At 47.7% G+C, this 21,217-nt stretch overlaps 1 protein-coding gene and 1 pseudogene across 2 annotated transcripts in view; one reads left to right on the top strand and one right to left on the bottom strand.

The window, feature by feature from the left end:
- Positions 1–20,699, bottom strand: part of UBASH3A (ubiquitin associated and SH3 domain containing A) — a 48,132-nt gene extending 27,433 nt beyond the window's left edge. Inside the window, exons 1-7 of one of the 2 annotated variants that reach the window (XM_024239521.3) lie at positions 20,587–20,699; positions 18,292–18,345; positions 15,069–15,255; positions 11,236–11,434; positions 10,935–11,048; positions 7,879–8,048; positions 5,900–6,108 (exon numbers count right to left, since the gene is read on the bottom strand). In XM_024239521.3, coding sequence (XP_024095289.3) covers positions 5,900–6,108; positions 7,879–8,048; positions 10,935–11,048; positions 11,236–11,434; positions 15,069–15,255; positions 18,292–18,345; positions 20,587–20,699 — 1,046 coding nt within the window. The remainder of the gene's footprint in view (positions 1–5,899; positions 6,109–7,878; positions 8,049–10,934; positions 11,049–11,235; positions 11,435–15,068; positions 15,256–18,291; positions 18,346–20,586) is intronic. The other variant, XM_024239523.3, reaches the window with a different exon arrangement.
- LOC112130555 (U6 spliceosomal RNA) lies at positions 6,895–6,993 on the top strand (annotated as a pseudogene).
- Positions 20,700–21,217: the final 518 nt, after the last annotated feature.

Below are 21,217 nucleotides of genomic sequence, written 5' to 3'. Positions count from 1 at the left end.
AGAGGATTGGAAGCTGCTGTGTTTGTGAATACGGTCTTCCATCACCAGTCTCTCCAGGCCATCTCTGATCTTCAAAGCAATGGACAAACATCATAGTGTGATTTTGCGGTAGGTAAGTCCAAAGAATCCCTGCACCATCCGGCACGGAAGCTGAGGCTGGGGTCGTTATAGTGGTGATGGGTGACTGATGTGTTAATTGACAAGTACTACACATCGGAGCTGCAGACTCGTACAGGGAAAGGTGCCCTCTGTGGCGGGTAGGGGGATTCCTGCTGGTGTGCCTGCAGGTCTGTTTCCAGGCACTCTAACGCCAGCGGTTCTGCTGCTTGGATTGTGCAAGTGTGAGTCCTGACCAGGGCTTGTAGGAAGTAATTATTCAACATTTGCACAGCTATCTGTCAGTCCATGGGTCAGTTGGCCTCTGGACATTGCTGTCTGACCCCATTTTCCACTAATGAATATGTCAGTGATGTGTGGAGACATTCAAGGATCATTTTCTGATTTTGAAAGCTTTAGATGTTTAATAAGGACTTTTAGCAATTTGAAAAGATTTAGCCAGCACAGTGAAGTCCAACAGCTCCCATCATCTACCTCACTGGCCCATAAGCACAGATCACAGCTTGTCAGGGTGTCTTGCTGCTCCCCCAGCCACAATGAGGGTGCTTCCAAAGTAGGACCAATCAGACAACCCACAGCACCTAGCCCAGAGCTTATTTCTCTTTCCTCTCATTGCAATTTTCATTAATACTGATTAATTCTCAAGAGAAAATTCCTCTGGAAAGAACAGTCCCAGAAACGTCAGGCATAAAAGCTGGAATGGTTATGTTGATGGCAGGTGTCTAATGTATTAATTGTGAAGTGAAAAGTATCATAGCCGCTGACTCATCTTCTGCAGAGTCTTTGTGGTTCCTTTGTGACAGTGAAACTCTCCCATCCTGGGCAGAGAGCAAAAGACATGATGAATGATGCAGGGCCACAGGGGAGCCCCCAACCCTCCTGAAATTGAGATGGTTAGTTAGGGCACAGCCAGCATCTCCTCTCTATTCCTTAAACTGTTGATTGGATCAGGTGATGAACTGAGCTTCCAAGAAAGCAAGAGCTTCCTTGATTGTACAACATCAACTGGCCTTCTGGGCCCGAGTCTACTCAGCTCTCAAGCAGGGGAGTTGCCTTCGGTTATCTCTACAATCCCTTGTGGCACCCACATCCTGTGATTTTGATGTGGCCCCTGGACCCACGGACATGTCTATGTCAGCAAATTGTGTTTCTCCTGAACCGCTGGTCTGCATGCATCTGGGATGGCCATGACTGTTGGTTGAATGTGTGTCCATTTTCTCATTGGATGTGGGAAAGCCCAGAGCTGGGAGCTCACAGCATACGCCAAGGTGTGGACAAACCTCAGCCCTGGCTTTGTCTAGCTTTTCCACCTTTACTCTCCCTTTGACCCAGCTTTCTTATATTCTCTTCTTGAAATTTAAAATGGATTAATTTATGTTTTGAGTAAGTAATGCATTTATATCTTTCATACATTTAAACATTATGAAATGGTCGTGTTTGAAAAGACTCCCTCCCATTTCTGTTCCATTCTTCTGGCTCCCACTCCCAACACCCACTGGTAACCATGGTTAGACGTTTCTAGACATTCTCCCTTCCAGGGAACCTTTAGGCATACACATGTATAGAAATAAATATTGTGCACATGTATTTACAGACAGTTATGTGTTTCTCTCCCCTTCCCCCACAAGTATATCATGCCATACACATTGTTCTGCAACTTATTTTTTTCATTTATCAATAAATCTTGCATAGTTTTTCAAATAAATATATAAAATTCTCCCCTTTATTTTAAAGCTGCAAATATTTTATTATATGGATGTGTCATAATTTAATTTATGGACTTATTTTTAAATTTTAGTGATCTCTTCTATAGGCAGCTGAGGTCATAGCTGAAAGCCCAAGCGTGGGATTAGGTATAAGACTGGAATCTGGCTTCCTCTGCTCACTTGCAGTGTGAACATAGGCAAGTGAGTTGATCTCTTTGTGTCTCAGTTTCATCAACTATAAAATGGAGCAATAAAAGTGCCTATCCCGGGGGTATTGGAGAAGTAAATCAGTTAATAAGGGAAATGCATGGCACAGAGCCAGGCACAGGGAGTGATGTTAGTGTGCAAAGCTATTGGACATCTCTTAAGCTGCCTTAAAATAGATTTAAGTAGACTAGGAGTCAACACATCAATAAATAAAGACACGTGACTACGGCTGCATTTTTCATCCCATATTTGCATTTTGTGGTCCTAAGTTCTTATTCATTAGGGTAAGAAGTTACATGGCCTCAAGAGAAGATGATATGGAATGTCATGTATGCACAGCTGTGGGGCTTTAGCTGGAATCTGCTCTCCTTGAGTGTCAAGTGGCTATTATGTTTAGTGGGGGAGCCCAGGGACATAGGTGCTGTCCCTGGCTCGTTATAAAAATCTCAGTGTCTGAATAATTAGCAAAAAGAAATATAATACCTAAAGAAATCAGCCATAGTCACCAAATCTCCTTTTATAAATATTTCAGACAGTACTTCCATTATTTTTACTACTATTTCTTGCAAATTCTAATCATTTCACCAAGAGCTTCTATCAGGTACTATTAAACCATCTTTTCTTTTTTGGGAGGTTTGGATAAAAATGACCAATATGCAATCATTTATTTCAGCTCTTCAAAATATATTCTTTCTTAATTTACTCAAAATGCTAGTCTTACCCACACAGAGGCTTATCCATATAGCCTCTGAGAATTTTTAAGTAGCTTTTAATGACTACTCAAATAAAATGTCACAATTTTCATAGTTTTGCCTTGTGTGTGAACCTCAGTAGGAAGGGTACAGAAAATAATTCCCTGGATGTATAGATGCTGGAAATAGATGTCCACAGCAAATGTCCAGCACAGATCTGAAAATCTGTAGATTGAGTAGACGCTGATACATCTGTGTTCAACTTAATGATTTATTTATTTGTCAGGGTGATGGCGGGAACCCTAGAGAAGTTGTGGAGCATTTTAGGAGAGAATTAAACAAATAAGTGAAATATAAAATGGTTTTAAGACCTCCTGCCTGGAGACAGAGGGATGGCCATGATGGTGCTTTTCCAGGCTCTCTTCCCCAGCCACACAGCTCTGAAGGTGCCAGGAAGCCCAGAACCACAACATAGGGTTTTTCTGTGTATTTCTGCCCTTCTCCTCCCACTCTCATCATTCAGTTGTTCCAACCATCAGTCTTGACACCTGCAAGAACTCCACCCCAACATGCACACCCATGAGGCTGAGCAACTTTTCTCTTTTTTCACCATGTGTACTCTGACCTCTGCCTGCTCTCTCCACTCTCCTAACTGGAACCTGGGAGAAGAGGGTGAAAAAGCTCACAAGAGCCACCTTAACACTTTGCAATGGCTTTATGGTGTGGCAACTTGGCCAGACTGAACGACAGTTCCTAGACTTCCTTTTTAGCACATGTCTGATCAGGGTGGGCTACAAGAGGCATTCTCATGAGAGCTGGAGGATGGAAGGGAGGCAGTAGTCATCCTAAGCATCACACACAGTCTTCCTAGCTATCCCAGCAAATGCTAGTCTAGGTGCTGCTGGAAGGATATTTTACAAATGTGACAAGAACCCCTAATCAGTTGAACTTAAATTAATCAAAAGCAAGATTATTCTGAGCAGGCCTGACTTACGCAGTTGGAAGGCATTTTTTAAAAACTTAGGCTTTCCTCACACTCAGAGACTTCAATAGCAGCTGTGTCTGTGACTGCTCTCCCATCACCCGGGTGGTCCTTCCAACTGCCACATGTGGACAACAAGCTTCAGCTTGCCCATGGGTTTTCAGCCTGAGTAGGATCCTCCCTTCCTGCCTGTCTGCCCTTGCTTAGCTAGCCCCAGTAATTCCATAAGGCAATTCATTGTAGTAAATCAATATAGATGTGTGTATACATATATACCTTTCCATATATATATATGTGTGTGATACATGTGTATATAATATAAAATATTATGTATGTACAGTCAGCCCTTTGTATCTGGAGGTTCTGCATTTGTGGATTCAACCAACTGCAGGCCAAAAATATTCAAAAAATTAATTGATAAAAAATAGCAATACAATTTAAAAAATACAAATAAAAACAATACTGTATAACAACTATTTGCATAGTATTTATATTGTATTACGTATCACAAGTAATCTAGAGATGATTTAAAGGATACAGGGTGATGTGCATAAGTTGCATGTAAATACTACAGCATTTTATATTGGGGACTTGAGAACATGAGGATTTGGGTATCTGTGGGGGTCCTGGAACCAATCCCTTGCAGATAGCAAGGGACAACTGTACATATACTTATCTGTATTATATATTGTATGAAAGTGACTGGTTCTGCATCTCTGGTTAAACTTTTACTAAATTTGGTATCAGGAATGGGGTGCTGTTCTAACAAACAGAGGATGCTCTTCAACTTCAGATGGGGTTATGTTCCAACAAACTCATCATAAATTGAAAATGCGTTTAACGCACCTAACCTACTGAACATCACACTTGGCCTAGCTTACCTTAAACACTCTCAGAACACTTACAGTAGCCTATGATAGGGCGGAATAATCTAACACAAAGCCGATTTTATAATCAAGTGTTGAGTATCTCATGTAATTCGTTAAATGTTGGACTGAAAGTGTAGTGCAGAATGACTGTATGGGCACTTGAAGTACAGTTTCTATTGAACCCATATCACTTTCGTATCATTATGAAATCCTAAGCCGAACCATTGGAAGCTGGAAACCTTCTGAACTCAAAATGTGGAAACAACTTTGGGACTTGGCGGTGAGCAGAGGCTAAGAGACTTTTGAGTAGCACGGCAGAGAAAGCCCAAATCACCATGAACAGATTGCTAGTGGAAATAGGGATGTGAAAGGTGAATCCTCCGGGGAGAACTCAGAAAGGAATGTGACACGTGTTCCAGGAAATCGGAGCAAGGAGGATCCTTCCCATGTGTGCCAGAGAGTTTAATGAAATTGTCCGTGGAGAGCAGGACTTGTAAGCGATGATGTTGGTCACATAGCTAAGGCTGTTTACAAACAAAGTGTTAAGTGTATCACCTGGTTTCTTCGTGTTATTTATAGTGAAGCGGGAGAGGAAAGAGATAAATTGAGGGAAGAACATTGAACAAAAAAGAACCAGTATCTGATGATTCTGAAAGTCCTTAGCCTCACCAGATGATGCTAAAGGTGCTAAAATTAAGAGATTCTTCAGCTGATGAAGAAGCAACTCACCAGAAGCCCTACAGCTTCAAGGAAATCACTTCCACCAACAACTGTGTATGCTCAGGCGAGGGGCGGTGAAGCCTCAGCGGGGAGCCCAGCCCTGGCAGGCACCTTTATTACAGCCTTGAGACACCGAGCTGAGGACCCAGTGAAGCTGGACTCTGACTCTCAACCCATAAATACAATAAGATAATAATTGCACTTTGTTTTAGTGGTAATTTATTATACAGTCATAGAAAACTAATAATACGCCCTAGGACTTTACATTTCATACACAGAGCAGAAGAATAAATAAACCTAAGCTCAGGACCTCTGAGTATAATTTATTATGTTTGTGATAAGGAAGTAGTATTTTGCAATAATTTGGGGATTGCCATCTCAAATTACTCTAATGCAGAGTAATTCATTCTTTTTTGAATGTTATCGTCGGAAAACCATGGATGAACCAAGATGTTTACTATATACCTGCAGGAATAATTTTGCCAGCATGGAGAATGCAATTTTGCCAATAATGGAATGGCCTAGAAGCACACTGTTTGCAGGTGGGCACTCTCACACAGTAACTCAGAGAGAGATGACGGGGCTGCAGCCAGAGGCAGCACTCACCTGTGCTTCACCCACGTGTCAGACTCGCTGGCTCGATCTGTGTAGTTTTCTGGCAGGAAGCCCCGGCAGCCCGTCCGCTGTGAGATCCCAATCACCCAGCCCTCGCTGGCTTCGTCCTGCTGTGTGGGGTCCACAAAGATGTAGTCACCAGGTCTCAGCGTCAGCTCATCCATGTTCTGGGGTTTGTACTGGAATAGGGCTCTCAGGGTCTAGAAAAGAGGCAAAGGGTTTCATGTCTCGAGCAAAGATTTACACTGGAAAATGGCAGCAATAGGAGGCCTATCACCTGCCACCTCCTGCTTTCTGCCCCTCCAATGTGTTCTGTGTCTCCAAGTCTCCATCCAAAGCTTTGTCTGGCAATATATAGCACAGAATATAACGAAACGCAGCATAGAATTCTTTGGATAGATTTAGAAATACATTTTGGGGCCAGGCGCGGTGGCTTATGCCTGTAATCCCAGCACTTTGGAAGGCCGAGGTGGGTGGATCACAAGGTCAGGAGTTTGAGACCAGCCTGGCCAATATGGTGAAACCCCGTCTCTACTAAAAATACAAAAATTAGCCGGGCATGGTGGTGGGTGCCAGTAGTCCCAGCTACTTGGGAAGCTGAGGCAGGAGAATCACTTGAACCTGGGAGGCAAAGGTTGCAGTGGGCGTGGATGACTCCACTGCACTCCACCCTGGGCAACAGGGTGAGACTCCCTCTCAAAAAAAAAAAAAAAAAAAGAAATACATTTTGGGATCTATCTATCATCCATCCATCTAGGTACTTTTTTGTCTACAAAAGATCTGAAGGCTTAAGCAGACTTTCACATCTGCTTTCCTTGGTGTGAGGTTATTGACACCTTCTCATACGATACAGAACATGGTGGATTCATTCTCATGTGCTCTCTGGGTCTGAAAGGAGCATCACACACTTCGTTTCTAAACCCATCAATTCATGGGCAGGAAGTCCCAGAATGAGGTTTCACTCAAATCATTCTTTAAAGTGAATTGTGCTCACTTTGGCAGCACATGTAACTAAAATTGGAACGCTACGGAGAAGATTAGCATGGCCCCTACATTTAAAAAATAAATAAATAAAAAAGAATTAATAAGCAAAACATGTATTCATAGACCTTTACAATAGTCCTTTCTGCTTTCTGTCTTTTTTTTTTTTTTTTGCCAGTCTGGCTCTGTTGCCCAGGCTGGAGTGCAACGGTACGATCTCCGCTCACTGCAACCTCCACCTCCCAGGTTCAAGTGATTCTTCTGCCTCAGCCTCCCGAGTAGCTGGGATTACAGGTTCGTGCCATCACACCCGGCTAATTTTTTGTATTTTTAGTAGAGACAGGGTTTTGCCCTGTTGCCCAGGCTGGTCTCGAACACCTGACCTCAAGTGATCCACCTGCCTCAGCCTCCCAAAGTGCTGGGATTATAGGTGTGGGCCACCACACCCGGCTTCCTTTTCTAATATTGGAAATGCTTCTATTTTGTTTTAAAATGTCTGTGCATCTCTAACTCACATAAAAAAGAATGCTGGTTGTAAATTGCACAAGAAAGCGAATGGCTTTAGAGAAGCAATAGAAATTTTCCTTGCTACTAACATATCTCCCTTGGAGGGCTCCAGAGGGTACGTGCTGTCAGGTGAGTGGCTGTTCATTCATCTGCTTCTTTTTTTGAGACGTCTCGCTCTGTAGCCCAGGCTGGAGTGCAGTGATGCGATCTGGGTTCACTGCAAACTCCGCCTCCCGGGTTCACGCCATTCTCCTGCCTCAGCCTCCTGAGTAGCTGGGACTACAGGTGCCCGCCAAGGCGCCCGGCTAATTTTTTGTATTTTTAGTAGAGACGGGGTTTCACCATGTTAGCCAGGATGGTCTCGATCTCCTGACCTCATGATCCGCCCGCCTCGGCCTCCCAAAGTGCTGGGATTACAGGGGTGAGCCACTGAGCCCTGCCCATTCATCTGCTTCTTATGAGCCCCTGCTCGGCTCTCTCACCTGGTAGTGCACAAAGCGCATGTCTCGGGAGTAGAGTGCTGCGGTCCACTGGCAGCTGTGGCCCAGGGGGATGGCTCTGGCCAGCTGCTCCAGCGCCCTCTGGTGGTGGGGGTAGAACTTGTGGGCCAAGGTCAGATGCAGCTGCTTGGTGCAAGGCTTCACGGAGCAGTCTGTGAAATCAGGGAAACACAGAGGGTGCCAGGGCACTGTTACCTAAATGCCTCCTTCCTCCGACCTCCATGCTTCCTCAACAAGGCAAGGGCTCTCAGAACTCAGAGCTCATTTGGCCCACTCAGAACTCACATCATAAAGGAGATGGCTGGATCCCTGCAGATTTTTCCAGGAAGTAGGAAAGAGGAGGATATGGAGATGTGGGTTCAGGGTCTTGGGGACCTATCAGTTTGCAGGCTAGCTGCCTGAATGCACAATTCAGATGCACAGAGTAAACGGCTACTCCATTCCCCGGGGTGTGCACGTTACCCAGTGGCCTGGACTTGCAGGCCCGAGCTCCAGTTCAATGGCTTTTTGTTTAATTGTAGAGTTTCAAGAAGAAAACTCTTTAGGCAACAAAACTATAAAACACACAGTGTCTTTAAGGTTCACCTTGTTTTGGTGAAGCAGGAAGTCCTGGGAGTGGCTGAGCCTCAGGTCTTTTTGGGTGTCCTCTGCACTTGTGGCCCTAGCCCTCCCTGGTCCTGCAAGGGGCTCTTGGGTCAGTGAGCAGAGCAGCTGGCATCACCGAAGCAGCCAGGATCTGATTTCAGTTGAGCCTCAAAGTATTTTATGTCCTAGGGAGGCGGTCTGTGTCTTGACAGGAACAACACAAACTTTGGTGTTGGATAGACCTAGTTTTAGGCTGCACCGTGCCCCCTTTTGCAGGGTGACCTTGACCGAGCCTCTGGGCCTGGCCCAATTTCTGCTTCAGCAGCATTTGCTGGAGGATGGCAGCGCCTGCTCGCCAAGGCTGCAGTGGGAAATCAGCCTCCTAACCTAAAGTTTCCTGCTAGAGACGCTGTGTCGGTGCACAGAGGTCCCCTGCCCCCACTCCACGGCAAGGCACTTACAAACAGGATCTGCTCACTCCCTAAAAAAGGTCAAGGGTGATGTAAGCCTTTCCCTGGAGCCCCGAAGTTGGGGCCCACTGCTGTCTCCCACCTGAGAGGTGAACCTTTAGAGGCAAATGGGAAGCTCCCACGGTCTCTAGGAAAGCCAGGGGACTGAGGCTACGCAGCCCAGAGCGGCATGAGTGTGTAGGTGGTGGGGAAATTCCTTTTCTGACTTTTGTTTTTAGCAGTCGGGGAGGACCGCCTTGCCATGTGAGTGAGTGCGGCCTGGGAAAGACCCACTGCAGGTTGCTGACGTCAGAGTGAGTCACACCAACTTCTGAACGGGCCCTTGCGTTTCCTTCTCTCTGTGGACCTGTGCCTATGGGCATGTTTCACTGGGGAGGGCCAATGCAGGCAGGGGGCCTCGTGCATTTGCCCCGAGCGGGACCTCGGCCACTTCAGAGTAGTGACTGGTCACTCATCACTGAGAGAGGCCCCTCCACCCCCTCGGTGTCAGGCATGGGCCACGGAAGGGCAGGACACAGCCTGCTCAGGGTCGGGGCGTGGATGTGAGGTCAACCCTGGCTCCCACAGGAAGTGGGGCTGCCCAGCATGAACCCAGGCAGCATGGAGCAGGACAGAGCTGGGTTCAGGTCCCAGCTCCACCAGCCTGGTTAGGGGACTAGACTGGTTTCAAACAACAGAAATTTATTCTCTCCCATTTCTGGAGACTAGAGGTTCAAAATCAAGGTGTTGGCGGGGCTGCGCTCGCCCTGAAAGCTCCTGGGAAGGGTCCTTCCTGGCTTCTTCCAGTTTCTGGTGGTCCCAGGCGTCCCTTGGCCTGTGGCTACATCACTCCGGTCTCTGCCTCAGTCGGCACATGGCTTCTCTGTGTCTCTACGCGGCCTCTATACTTACGGGGACCCACCCTAATCCAGTGTGACCTCCTCCCAACCAATCGCATCTGCACAGGCCCTATTCCCAAGTGAGGTCACATTCCAAAGTTTCTGGTGGACATACATTTTTAGGGGACACCACTCTACACACCACAGTGACCTTGGGCAGGCACTTCACCCTTTGCAGCCTCAGTTTCCTGTTTTTAAGATACTGCCAATGAGGTTCACTGGGGGAGGGCCTGGGTGTGAAAGAGCCATCATTTGATAAAGGAGACTAATCCACAAAGACCGGGGGCGACTTTCTAATTACCCAGCAGATTCGATCTCCAGACTCACAAGCTGCCATCCAAGTGGAGGCCCAGGATTCGTGGATGGATTTACAGGCCAGGATCTGTGTTTCATACACATCTGAGCACAGAGACAGACTCACTCCCGGAGAGAGAGAGTGGGGAGCCCTCCCACCAAGGCACTGCAGCCTCGTCAGATTTTAGAGTCGGCAAATCACGGCAATACTGAGCGCCTTCTGTGTCCCGGGAACTATGGCGTGGTGGGCCACAGACTCAGGCAACATTGTTCTTGAAGAGTGAGAGCTCTCATTGTTTTGTAGAGAAAGAAAAAGAGACAGAGAGAGTGGACATGACTTGATTAAGGTCACGCCACTCATCAGGGACACAGAAAAAAATCACATCTTCTGACATCAAGTCCACAATCCTTTCCACTAAACCCCAGTGGTAGCCTTGGTCTCCAGGCCAGGGCTGGTGTCTGGAGAGAAGGGAATTTTGATGATTCTCAGTATGAGTCTAAATAATCTTTCCCTGGAGAGGCCAAGGAGAGAGCACTAAGCTCATACTGAAAATACAGAAATAAGTCACGTAGGACTTCTGTGTCTCCCACTGAAGGCTGGAGTGGGGAGGCCCTGACTCCCTGTGTGCACCAGCCTCCAACCCCGTCACTGTCACCCACTCAGTCTTGATGCTTGGCACACCCTTCTGGGGCACTTTCCCAGGCTGTTGGCATATAACTAAGCATTTTAAAAACCATATAATGCGAACGTAAGGCTATTCCCGCCTAAAGAGAAGACCAAAGCTGGTCTGGAAGCTTTCTAACAGCTTACATTTTTGAAGGATGTAGTGGCTCATGAAGGAAGATCTAGTTAAATTGTTCAACCTCAGGTTAGGGCCATGTCCAGGCACCTGGCTGAAAATCCAGAAGTGGGAAACGGAAGTGCCTGGGTGAGGACAGGTGCAGCCACTGAGCCCGGAAGAAAGCCCACCCAGCCATCCCACCATTGCTGCTGGGCTCTGCTCCCCTGGAACCCACCCACTGCATCCATGTGCCGGGGGCTAGTCCCTGCCACAGAGGGCTCACTCACTGTGAATCTGGCCCTGTGTGTGCAACCGGCCAGGGCTGCCCACCTGCTAAGAGAGATGCTTCCGTGGCGAAGGTCATGGCGAATTCCCGGATGACGTCTGCGGGGCTGCCATTGACGAAGAAGCCGAGGTAGCTGATGGAGGAGTGGAGAGCCAGGGGCACGGCCATGGGGAAAGAGCCCAGGAGCCTGTCTCCAGCTCTCTTCAGTGCCTCGTACAGGCACTCCACCTTCTGGTCTTCACACTAAGGGGACAGAGACAGATCCTGTATTTCCACACCTCTCATCAGAAGTCATCTATTAATTTAATTAATAACAATCAGGCAGCAATTAAAGTGAGACTGTTTTCTGTTCAAAACGCTGTAACATAATTTATCTGGGGTTATGGATTTGTTCTATACCTGGACCTCGGTTTTTTCAAATATTTCAGGTAAGTTTCTTTTCGGGATGGAGTCTCCTTTAGGTGCCTAGGTTGGAAATCCCCTGGTCCTTGAACTGCATTCCCTCCCTCCATGGCACATGCTCATCACCTGCCAGGCCCTTTCTTCAGTCCCATGGCCCACTGCTTTGCTCAGGTTTGCATGATTTGGCTTCTGGAGGTTTCTAGCAGACTCCAAGGCTGCCCAGGCACTGCTCAGAGCCTGTAGTGAGGGGGACTCAGCTGCACTTCCAGTGGCGGGGCCGCCCTCTCGTCCATGGCTGAGCACTGAGTCGGGTTCCACAGGGGACTCCTCTAAGGCACTGAGGCTCTGCCTGCCTCCAACCCTCTCCTCCTCTTTTGCCTTCACCAGCAGTCTCTCCCCTGTGCGTCTCCTGCACTGGGAATTCTGCCTTGGGGTCTGCTCCCTGGAGGACCTTAGCCTGCACAGCCCCTGGCCCAGCCTCCCTGATGCCCCCTGAGTGGCTGCAGGACCCTCTTTCTGATGCAGCTCCCACCCCTGAGGCCGCAGGCTCTCTGTCACCTGGAGAATCCCTCAGGCCCACAGAGCCCGACAGGTGCTGGCCCGGCAGCCTTGCCTATGGGGCTCCCACCCCCGTCCTCCAGCCAGACGTGGCCTCTCCTGACATCTGGGCTTGGTGTTGCCTACCGCCCTGGGCAGGCTGCTTTCTGGGCTTGAAGACCTTCCCAGTGCCATTGGCCACATTGGACCACAGGGGAAACCCAGACACCACATCCTTCTGGCGGGAGATGGCCTGATCCCTTCTCTTTCCAGCACCGGGCTGCCCTCGGAATTTCCCACAGTGCTTCTTACAAGCCCAAGTATGAGGCCAGATCACAGTGTTTAATGCAGCTTCCATCTCCCCGTGGACAGGCCGGCCTGACATTCCTCCCTGTCTGTTTTCTCCGCAGCCCTCAATGGTACTCAACACAAAACCACCCAGTGAACGCATGTCCATTCCTGAATCTGTCTCACATTGTGTTTCTTGGCCTCAGATATGTAATTTTCAAGAATAGTCATGTTATAAATGTAGCTGTGATCAATATCACACTTCAGAAGATCAGTGTTTTCATTTTACAGCATCAAAGGTACACAGTGAGTCTCTGTTACACTCTTCTGCCTGTGAGGGGAGCTCCACTAACCACAGCCAGGCCAGACCTGGGGTGGGGGACTGGGAGGAGCTAACGACAGAGGGAGGTGTGTGAGTGTGTGTGTGTCTGCATATGTCTATATGTGTGTGTGTGTGTGTGTCTGCATATGCGTATGTCTATGTGTGTATGTGTGTCTGCGTATGCCTATATGTGTGTCTGTGTGTATGCATGTGTGTATCTGTGTGCATATGTATGTGGTGCTTATGTGTGTGTGTCTGCATATGTCTATGTGTGTCTGTATGCCTGCATATGTCTATATTGTGTCTGTGTGTATGCATGTGTGTATCTGTGTGCATATGTGTGTATGTGGTGCTTATGTGTGTGTCTGTGTGTGTGCATGTGTGTATCTGTGTGCATATGTGGGTACGTGGTGGTTATGTGTGTGTCTGTGTGTGTGCGTGTGTCTATGTATGTGCATGTCTGTGTGTGTGCATGTGTGTGTATCTAATGTGTGTCTCTGTGTGTGTCTGTTTGTGTCTATGTGCATGTATCTGTGTATTCCTGTGTGTGTGTATCTGTGTGTATCTGTGTGCATGTGTACCTATGTACATGTATGTGTGTATGTGTGTCTCTGTGTGTCTGTGTATGTCTGTATCCATGTATGCATGTATATATGTGTGTGTCTGTGTGTATCTGTGTGTCTCTGTGTGTGTCTGTATGCATGTATGTGTGTATATCTGTGTGTGCCGTGTGTACATCTCTGTGTCTATCTGTGTGTGTGTCTATATCTATGTATGTCTGTATGCATGTATGTGTGTATATCTGTGTGTGCCGTGTGTACATCTCTGTGTCTATCTGTGTGTGTGTGTCTATATCTATGTATGTCTGTATGCATGTATGTGTGTGTATCTGTGTGTGCCATATGTATGTCTCTGTGTCTATCTGTGTGTGTCTGTGTGTCTATATCTATGTATGTCTGTATGCATGTATGTGTGTATATCTGTGTGTGCCGTGTGTACATCTCTGTGTCTGTGTGTGTCTGTGTGTCTATATCTATGTATGTCTGTATGCATGTATGTGTGTGTATCTGTGTGCATGTGTAAGTATCTGTGTCAATCTGTGTGTGTCTGTGTGTGTGAGCTATGTGTGTGTCTCTGTGTCTGTGTGTGTGTGTGTGTGCTTGTGCCTCAGTGGGCTGGGGAAGGAGCAGGGGGCTAAGGCCTACTCTGATTTCTGAGCTGTGTCACACGGCTTGGGCTGTCTTGCCTTTCCCTGTTAGCTCCAGAGGGTGAGCCAGAAGGGAATCAGCTTGTCACAAGTACCATTGATGTTGATGTAGGGTGAAAACTCTCTCGATTTTTCTGGGGCTTTCCCAGGCTTAGTCCTGTGCTCTGGGGATCCCTGCAAGTCTCAGGCAATCCGGGGTGGTGGTTGGAGGCTTTGGAAGGTGCTGCTTCTCCTGGGACATCTTCCAGAAATCTTTTCCCTTCAGAGGTTTGCATTCCTCCTTACCATCCAGCACTGAGGGGCCTGGTGTTGGAATGGAGGGTTCTTTGGGCCCTGATGGAATTCCTTGAAATGGGTGGAACAAATCAGTTTGCCAACAGCAGAGTTGTGGCCAGGCCGCAGTAGCGAAAGTGGGCGTGCCCTTCCTTAAGCCCCTCTGGCGGAGCTGAGGAGGGCAGTGGCTGTCTGTCCCTCCCTTCTCCTTCTTTTCTCCTGAGAAGCTCCCACATCCTTCTTGTCTTCCCAGTGCCCCTGTAGAGCTGCCCGCTGGGCCATTGTGTGTGGCTGTGGAGCTACCCACTGGGCCATTTTTTTCTGAATCAGATGGCTGGTCCCTGAGACAGGGAAAAGTTCTGCATTTGGGGGTAGCCAACAATCACCCGTCCTTGAGTTGACTTACCACACATTTTGGAAGCGCAAACTCTGTTTTAGGGGCTGTGCTAGTTTCTGGGGGTGCAAAGATGAGTGGGGCATCTGCCTTCCCTTAAGGGACTTGATCTGGTGAGGGATGCGGTGCTGCACCAGACACATGGCCCATATGATACAAAAGTGCCAGTAGACACATGAACAAGAAAATGGGCAGCAGCTCCTTTTGCCTGGGGAGCTGGAGAAGACTCAAAAAGGGGAGAGGATAAATGAGTTGGGTTCTGAAGGATGAATAAGAGTTGACCAGATGAAGGCAAAGAGGAAAATAAAGGACAGCTCACATGAAGGTGCCAGCTAATGATGCAGTTCTGGACCATCCCATTTAAATAAGTCAGCTTTGTCTCATCATGGCCTAATTAGCACAGAAAAATGCCTCCAGCTGCCATGAGCATTGAAGGCACACTGGGTTGACTCACCGTGAAGAAGTCACAGAGTGTCACGTGTGGGAAGACCTCATGAGCTCTGTTCTTTGCACACTGGCGCTTGCTCTCTCTCCAGAACTCTTGAAGTTTTTCCAGCAGGGGCCCCGTTGGACAGAGGAAAAGGGCATACTCCTGGGGGATGGGGTCATCTAGAGAAGGGTCATTGCAATGATCATGTAGCCTGCAACAGAGAGCAAGCCGGCGTCACCCACTGTCACAACAAAAAGATTTTTCCCCTTTGAGGACACACAACAGAATGACAATGACAGCAATGCAGAATTATAGGGCACACTGAACACATCATATATGCTTATGACATATATTAATCTCACAGCCATCCTACTGGTGGGAGGCATTGCAGCAGAGCTGTGTGTGGCACAGACCTGATCAGTGTGAGTCCTGCTCTCAGACCCACCTTAGTCTGATTCCAAAGTCAAAGGTGGAAAAAATGAAAGAAAGTTGACAGCAAGACCTAAAACCTGGTCTTCAAATGATCTGTGGGCCCAGCATCTCCTTGATGGTGTGGGAAAATTTTGTGGAAAACCCTCACATTTGTATTTTACCTCAAACTTCAAATTACATATATATAAAAACCAAAACCAAAAACCTAGACAAAATTTAGGTAGCTACTGCGTTTCTTTAGATTCAGACAGTTATTTTATTTTATTTTATTTTGTTTTTGAGATGGAGTCTTGCTCTGTCGCCCAGGCTGGAGTGCAGTGGCACAATCTCAGCTCACTGCAACCTCCACTTCTTGGGTTCAAGCGATTTTCCTGCCTCAGCCTCCTGAGTGGCTGGGATTTCAGGCAGACAGTTATTTTAAATTAAAGGAAAAATGACAGATGACCCAGCATAGGAGTTCGTTGTCACTAACGATAAAAATGGAAATAAAATAGCTCCGAGACAGCATTTTTCTCATCTGTCAAGTTCAAAAAGTTTTTTTAATAAAAGGATAAAAGTTCTGCTCAATGTGTGAAAGGTGCAGCAGGACTTAAGGACAGACCTTTCAAATTTTATGTGAAGCAATTTGCCAATAGGTATTGAGAGTCTTAAAATGTCCACACTCTTTGAATTAATAATTCTACTTCCAGAAACGTCTCCCGAGGAAAGAGCACAAAGTACTGTATAGGCAAAACTTTACACATGAAACATTTATTTAGGGTTATTTAGAAGAAAGTTATTTAGAAGAAAGTTAGAAGGTTATTTAGGGTTATTTAGAAGAAAGAAGAAAAACTCCATAACTGATAGCAAATCTATTTATCGTGCATTCATTAGAAATCATGGTTTGGAAGAATTTCTAATTACTCAGCAAAGTGCCTTGATATAATTTTCAATTTAGAAAGTAGTATTCAATCACTAGAGGAAACAGAACTTATGCAAGACCATATTCTCTTCAATAAAAATCACAGAGGAAGTTACCTCTCCTCTCCATCACGGTTCCCACCCTCCCCCTTTCCAGGGTTCACCCAGAGGGTGAAGCTGCTTTGTCTTCTCCCAGAAATTTAAGTAACAGACTTATAGATAGCACTTATTTTACATAAATCATAAGCTGTTATTCAAATTATTCTACAACTGGCATTTTTCCTCTACCATGTCTTTTCAGTTAATCCCTCTTGATACATACATCTAGTGAAGTTTGTCAGCGCGAATTTTTTAAAGGCTGTGTAATAGTTCATCATATACATATATAATGTTGCACTTGTTCATTCCCGCACTGATGAACATCTAAATTATTTTATTTTAAAACCATTTCATAACCCTGTAATCAAGATCTTTGTACATGTCTCTTTAGGCTCCTTGCGTTTCTCCAGGGAATCTGCTTAGATGCATGATGGAGGCTGATGGGCTGTGCACATTGCCAAGGTTGGCAGATACCCAGCACTGCCTTCCTCAGTGACACCAGTGACATGTGAGGCCCCCCCTTCCCTCACCCTCATCAACACTTGGAGTTACCTTGTTTGCTCTAATGATATCTCAATTTGCACCACCTCCCTGGTTACTAGTGAGAGGTTGGGGTGCTCTTGACTGAGTCTAGGGGACCCCATTGCCTCCCTGTTTTTTGGTGGGGTTCCTAGTCTTATTGACTGGGTTGCAGTGGGCAGGTGCTGGCCATGCCCCTCACAGCAGTGGGCTTGTTTCTGATCCAAAATTGGCAACTGGCTTTAGTGGGGTCTGTGAAGCGGTTGCCCATTTTGCCCGTGGCCTACACTTTCTGGAGGAGGAGGGGGCATCCCATTGGGAACACTGCACGTTCAGAGACCCAGGATCAGTATCTACCCTCCTGCTTTGGGGAGGGCACTCCAGCCTCCCGGGACCTGGTTTTTATTGTTTGATTTTCCCTGCGGCTATCTCAGGGCAGAGGATGAAGGACTCCCCACAGCACATCCAGGTGGGAGAGGGTTTTAGAGAACCGGTGGCCCTCCTCTCCATCCCCAGAGCAGAGAACAGGCCCATGGCAGTGGGTGGCTTGCAGAATCACTCACGCAGCTGGTACCTGGTGGGGTCACCTCAAATCAGAGCCCTCACCCAACCCACACACCTGTCGCCCTTAGACCCACACACCTGGCTTCATGACCACCAGTAAACTCCCTTCCCCTCAGAGGCAGCCCGAGAGCATGGTGGCCGCTAGTTTCTATCAGCAAAGATGTCAATTATGTCTCAAATCTTTCCATCAATAAACACAAACATCCTCCTATCTATCTCAATCTTATCCATCGTAGTAGGCAGCTGAGGAGGACTTAATCAAACACAAGTATGCAAAATCCCAGCCTACTCTTCAATTACTCAAATAGGTTGAATATTAGCAGTACTAATATAAAACCCAAATGTTGCCATTTTTAACCTAATTACTTTATTCTAACAATTACCCTCATTTACGTGCTTATCACAACACAACAATTATGTCTTCCCCATTTACTCAGCAAAGCACATGAACCTGTTCTTCTTGGCAGTCAAATTGGATTGAATCAGGTTTGTAAGTGAAGAAAGCCTTGTTCAGAGTTCTCTCTTTCTCTTTCCATGGTTAACCAAAGCCCTGTGCCCCTCCCTCAGTGCACTATGGGTAGGCAGGGAGGTTATTTTGTTTCACTTCCGCAGTGGCCCCATCCCACCCAGAGGCGCCCGGCTCTTCCTGGCGTCAGCCCTGGTGGGAGGGAGTCCTCAGGCACAGGGTATTCAGCCCAAACGCTCCTGGGTCTACAGGAGTGGCTGCACTCACCAGGCCAAGGCCTCCTCCGCCGTCTTCCTCCCCGTGGCTGCCAACGCTTTCAGCCTGCAGAAGAGCAGACACAGGCACAGAGTCATGTCGCCCATTCTTGGGAAAAGGACCAGAGAGGCAGGATGTAGTCTTGCCCACCCAGGATCTTTGGGGGGTGCTCTGAAGAGGGCCTGATGCTGAACTTCCAGCTGGAAGCTCCAGCGCCTGTCCCCTGAGGGCTGCCATCGTGGTTTTGGACAATGCTGACCAGCTCACACCTCCCCCTCACTGTCCTTCCCTGGCTACCTGCTTCAGCCCTTGGCACAGGGTCTCAGTGCTGAGGACCTGACCTCCGCCCGCTCCTGCAATCCCTCTCCCTGGCCTGCCCCTCCCCACTGCCTAGAGCAAGTGGACCCACCTTGTGGAACGTGCCCCTGGCTCGGACCCACGCTTTCCTCGCCCCAGCATCAGCGACCCTGATCCCCAGGCTCGCTTCCCACACCTCTCTGCTGGGAAACAGCCCTTTCCAAAGCACCCAGGCAGGCACTTGTCATGGCTTACACAGTCCCCTTGCACCCACGGCTCTCCCCTGCTAGACCAAGAGCTCCCTGAACGCAGGGCTGAGTCTTATTCATCACGGTAACCTGGGACGTAAGTACATTGCATTGAATTGGGCAGAACTGGACCAAATGAAACAGAATGGAATATAGCAAAGGTAATTTATCAGGAATGCAGACTGGAAACAGCGGGCGTCCATGAGGAACCCACCACATGATGCCGAATGCTGCTATTTGGGTGGGCACCGATGGGGCTCTGGCCACCTGGAGAGGTTTGAACAAGGCAGCCTTGGTGCAGGGCCCTTACTATGAGGTGCTCTGGTGTGGGAAAATTAACACACATTTCTCTTCCTCCAACATGTGCTTAATGTTTAAACTGGAAGGAATTTTGAATAGAAGTCCATGCTACAGGTTTAGTAGTAAAATCCAGCGTGGACTCCTTCAAAGGCATGGAGAGCTGGTTAGAGTCCTACCTCCGCCACTAATGCACTCTCTGGGCCCAGTGTCCTGCCTGAACTGGGTGGCGAGCAGTGGACAAAAGCTGCATTGTCTGTAATGCCTGGATGGTGCCCGGTGGCTGCCCTGCACATGCCTGACCCCACTCCCCATTCAAAGGCCCCTGGCTTAGCTCGAACATAACAGTGACGACAAAGCCCTGACTTGGGGAGAAGAAAGGGGTTTATCTAGCTTCAAAGTTACTTCACCCAATTTGGCCAAGCTTTTGTTATAGTGTGGAAGGAAAGTTTAGCTCCTTCCCCAACCCAAAGTTACCTAAAGTGTGTTTCTGATACATTTTTCCATGTGAAAAATGAATGGGTCAGATCTCAAGTGTGTTTCTGATATATTTTTCCATGTGAAAAATTGAATGGGTCAGATCTAAGGCACTGGTTTGCCATGAAAGCTATAACCCAATGTTGGTGTCGTGTCCTCCCTCTCCGAGAGCGGTAACTCTGAAGGCTAAGCTGTTCCACACGCAGGCCTTTCCCTTGGGTCAGCAGAGTTGCGCTCACACTGTGTCTGAAGTTTCCTACCCATTTGTTTCGTTATCAGACACTCAAGGGATTTTCTGTGAGGACAAGTGACTTTCCCCGGACAGCATGGAAGCACAGCCCTGCTGACAGTTGGTCCCAGTGTTAGAGACTCAGCGGGCTTTGGGGCTTTTCACGTTAGAGTTTGAATATCTTGAAATGCCACCTTCAGAGTCACTGAGCTGCACATAGAGAGATTACAACCAGGCCCCAATCTCCTCCAAACCCCCAAAATGGGGTATGCAGAGTAATACATGGCTTCTGATTTTCACAAATTTCAGGGTCCCCCGTCAGCCAGCAGAGCTGGTTTTTAAAAGGTCAAGAATATCAGGGGTATTCTTGTGCCTCCCTGGGCCACACATAAAATACGCTAACACTAATAATAGCTAATGAGCTAAAAAAAAATCTCATAATATTTTAAGAAAGTTTACCAATTTGTGTTGGGCAGCCAACACAAATTGAACAGGGCAGCCTTAGGAGGCTGAGGTGGGATGATGGCTTAAGCCCAAAGCTGTCCTGGGCCTCACGTGGGTTGGACAAGCTTGGTCAAGATCACCTCATTTACGAAAAGCAGAAGAGGGCCCTGTTAAGAGGCAGTGTCTTACCCTGCAAGGTGCACTGCTTTGACAGGAAGCCGTACCCTACACCCCTGTAGATCCATGCCGGGGGCCGCAGCAGGGTCTGGCTCCAGCCTCACTGGCTGGGCCCCAGGGTCTCTGGGCAGTACTCACGCGGTGTGCACTGGGAAGCCCATGGCCAGGAGGGGCTCCAGGAGCAAGGGGCTGCTGCGGCCCTTGAGCTTGTTGGAGACCTTGGCGTAGAGCTGCGTCTCCCCCGCTGCCATCTCTTCCTGCCCACAGGCCAAGAAGCTTGCCTGCACACAGAAATGAGGAGATAAAGCTAGAGGGGGAGAGGCAAGGCTGAGGCTGTGAAGAGAAACCTCAAGCTCTTTTTGATCTTTCTGACAAAAGTTGATATCCTGTTTGCATGAGATATCGGTTTTCAGAATTCTGTTTGCAGGATGCTGGGTGCAGCGTCCACCAATCCTAACTGTTTCCACCACGGGGGTTTGAGGCTAAAGGTCCAACCCAGCCCCTGCATGGGATCAGCCTCTATAGGGACTTGGCCAGTATTTGGGAGCAAGAATGCGTGAGAGCATGGGGGAAGGAAGTGGAGGAGAAGTCAGGGAATGAGTTCCCTCCTGGATCCTGCCCTGACCCACCCTGGATCCCAGTCTCCTTGTCTGTGAACAAGATATTAAACCCCACTCTATCTATTGTCTCGGATTGCTGGAAAACTTACTGGTTCTTTCAGTCATTCATTGACTTGTTTTTTTATTTTAAAAACTTTAAAAGCTTAATA

The sequence above is a fragment of the Pongo abelii genome, chromosome 22 (assembly GCF_028885655.2).
Source record: "Pongo abelii isolate AG06213 chromosome 22, NHGRI_mPonAbe1-v2.0_pri, whole genome shotgun sequence".
Classification (NCBI taxonomy): domain Eukaryota; kingdom Metazoa; phylum Chordata; class Mammalia; order Primates; family Hominidae; genus Pongo; species Pongo abelii.
The sequence above is the reverse complement of the archived record's forward strand: the minus strand, read 5'-3'. Positions and strand labels throughout refer to the sequence as shown.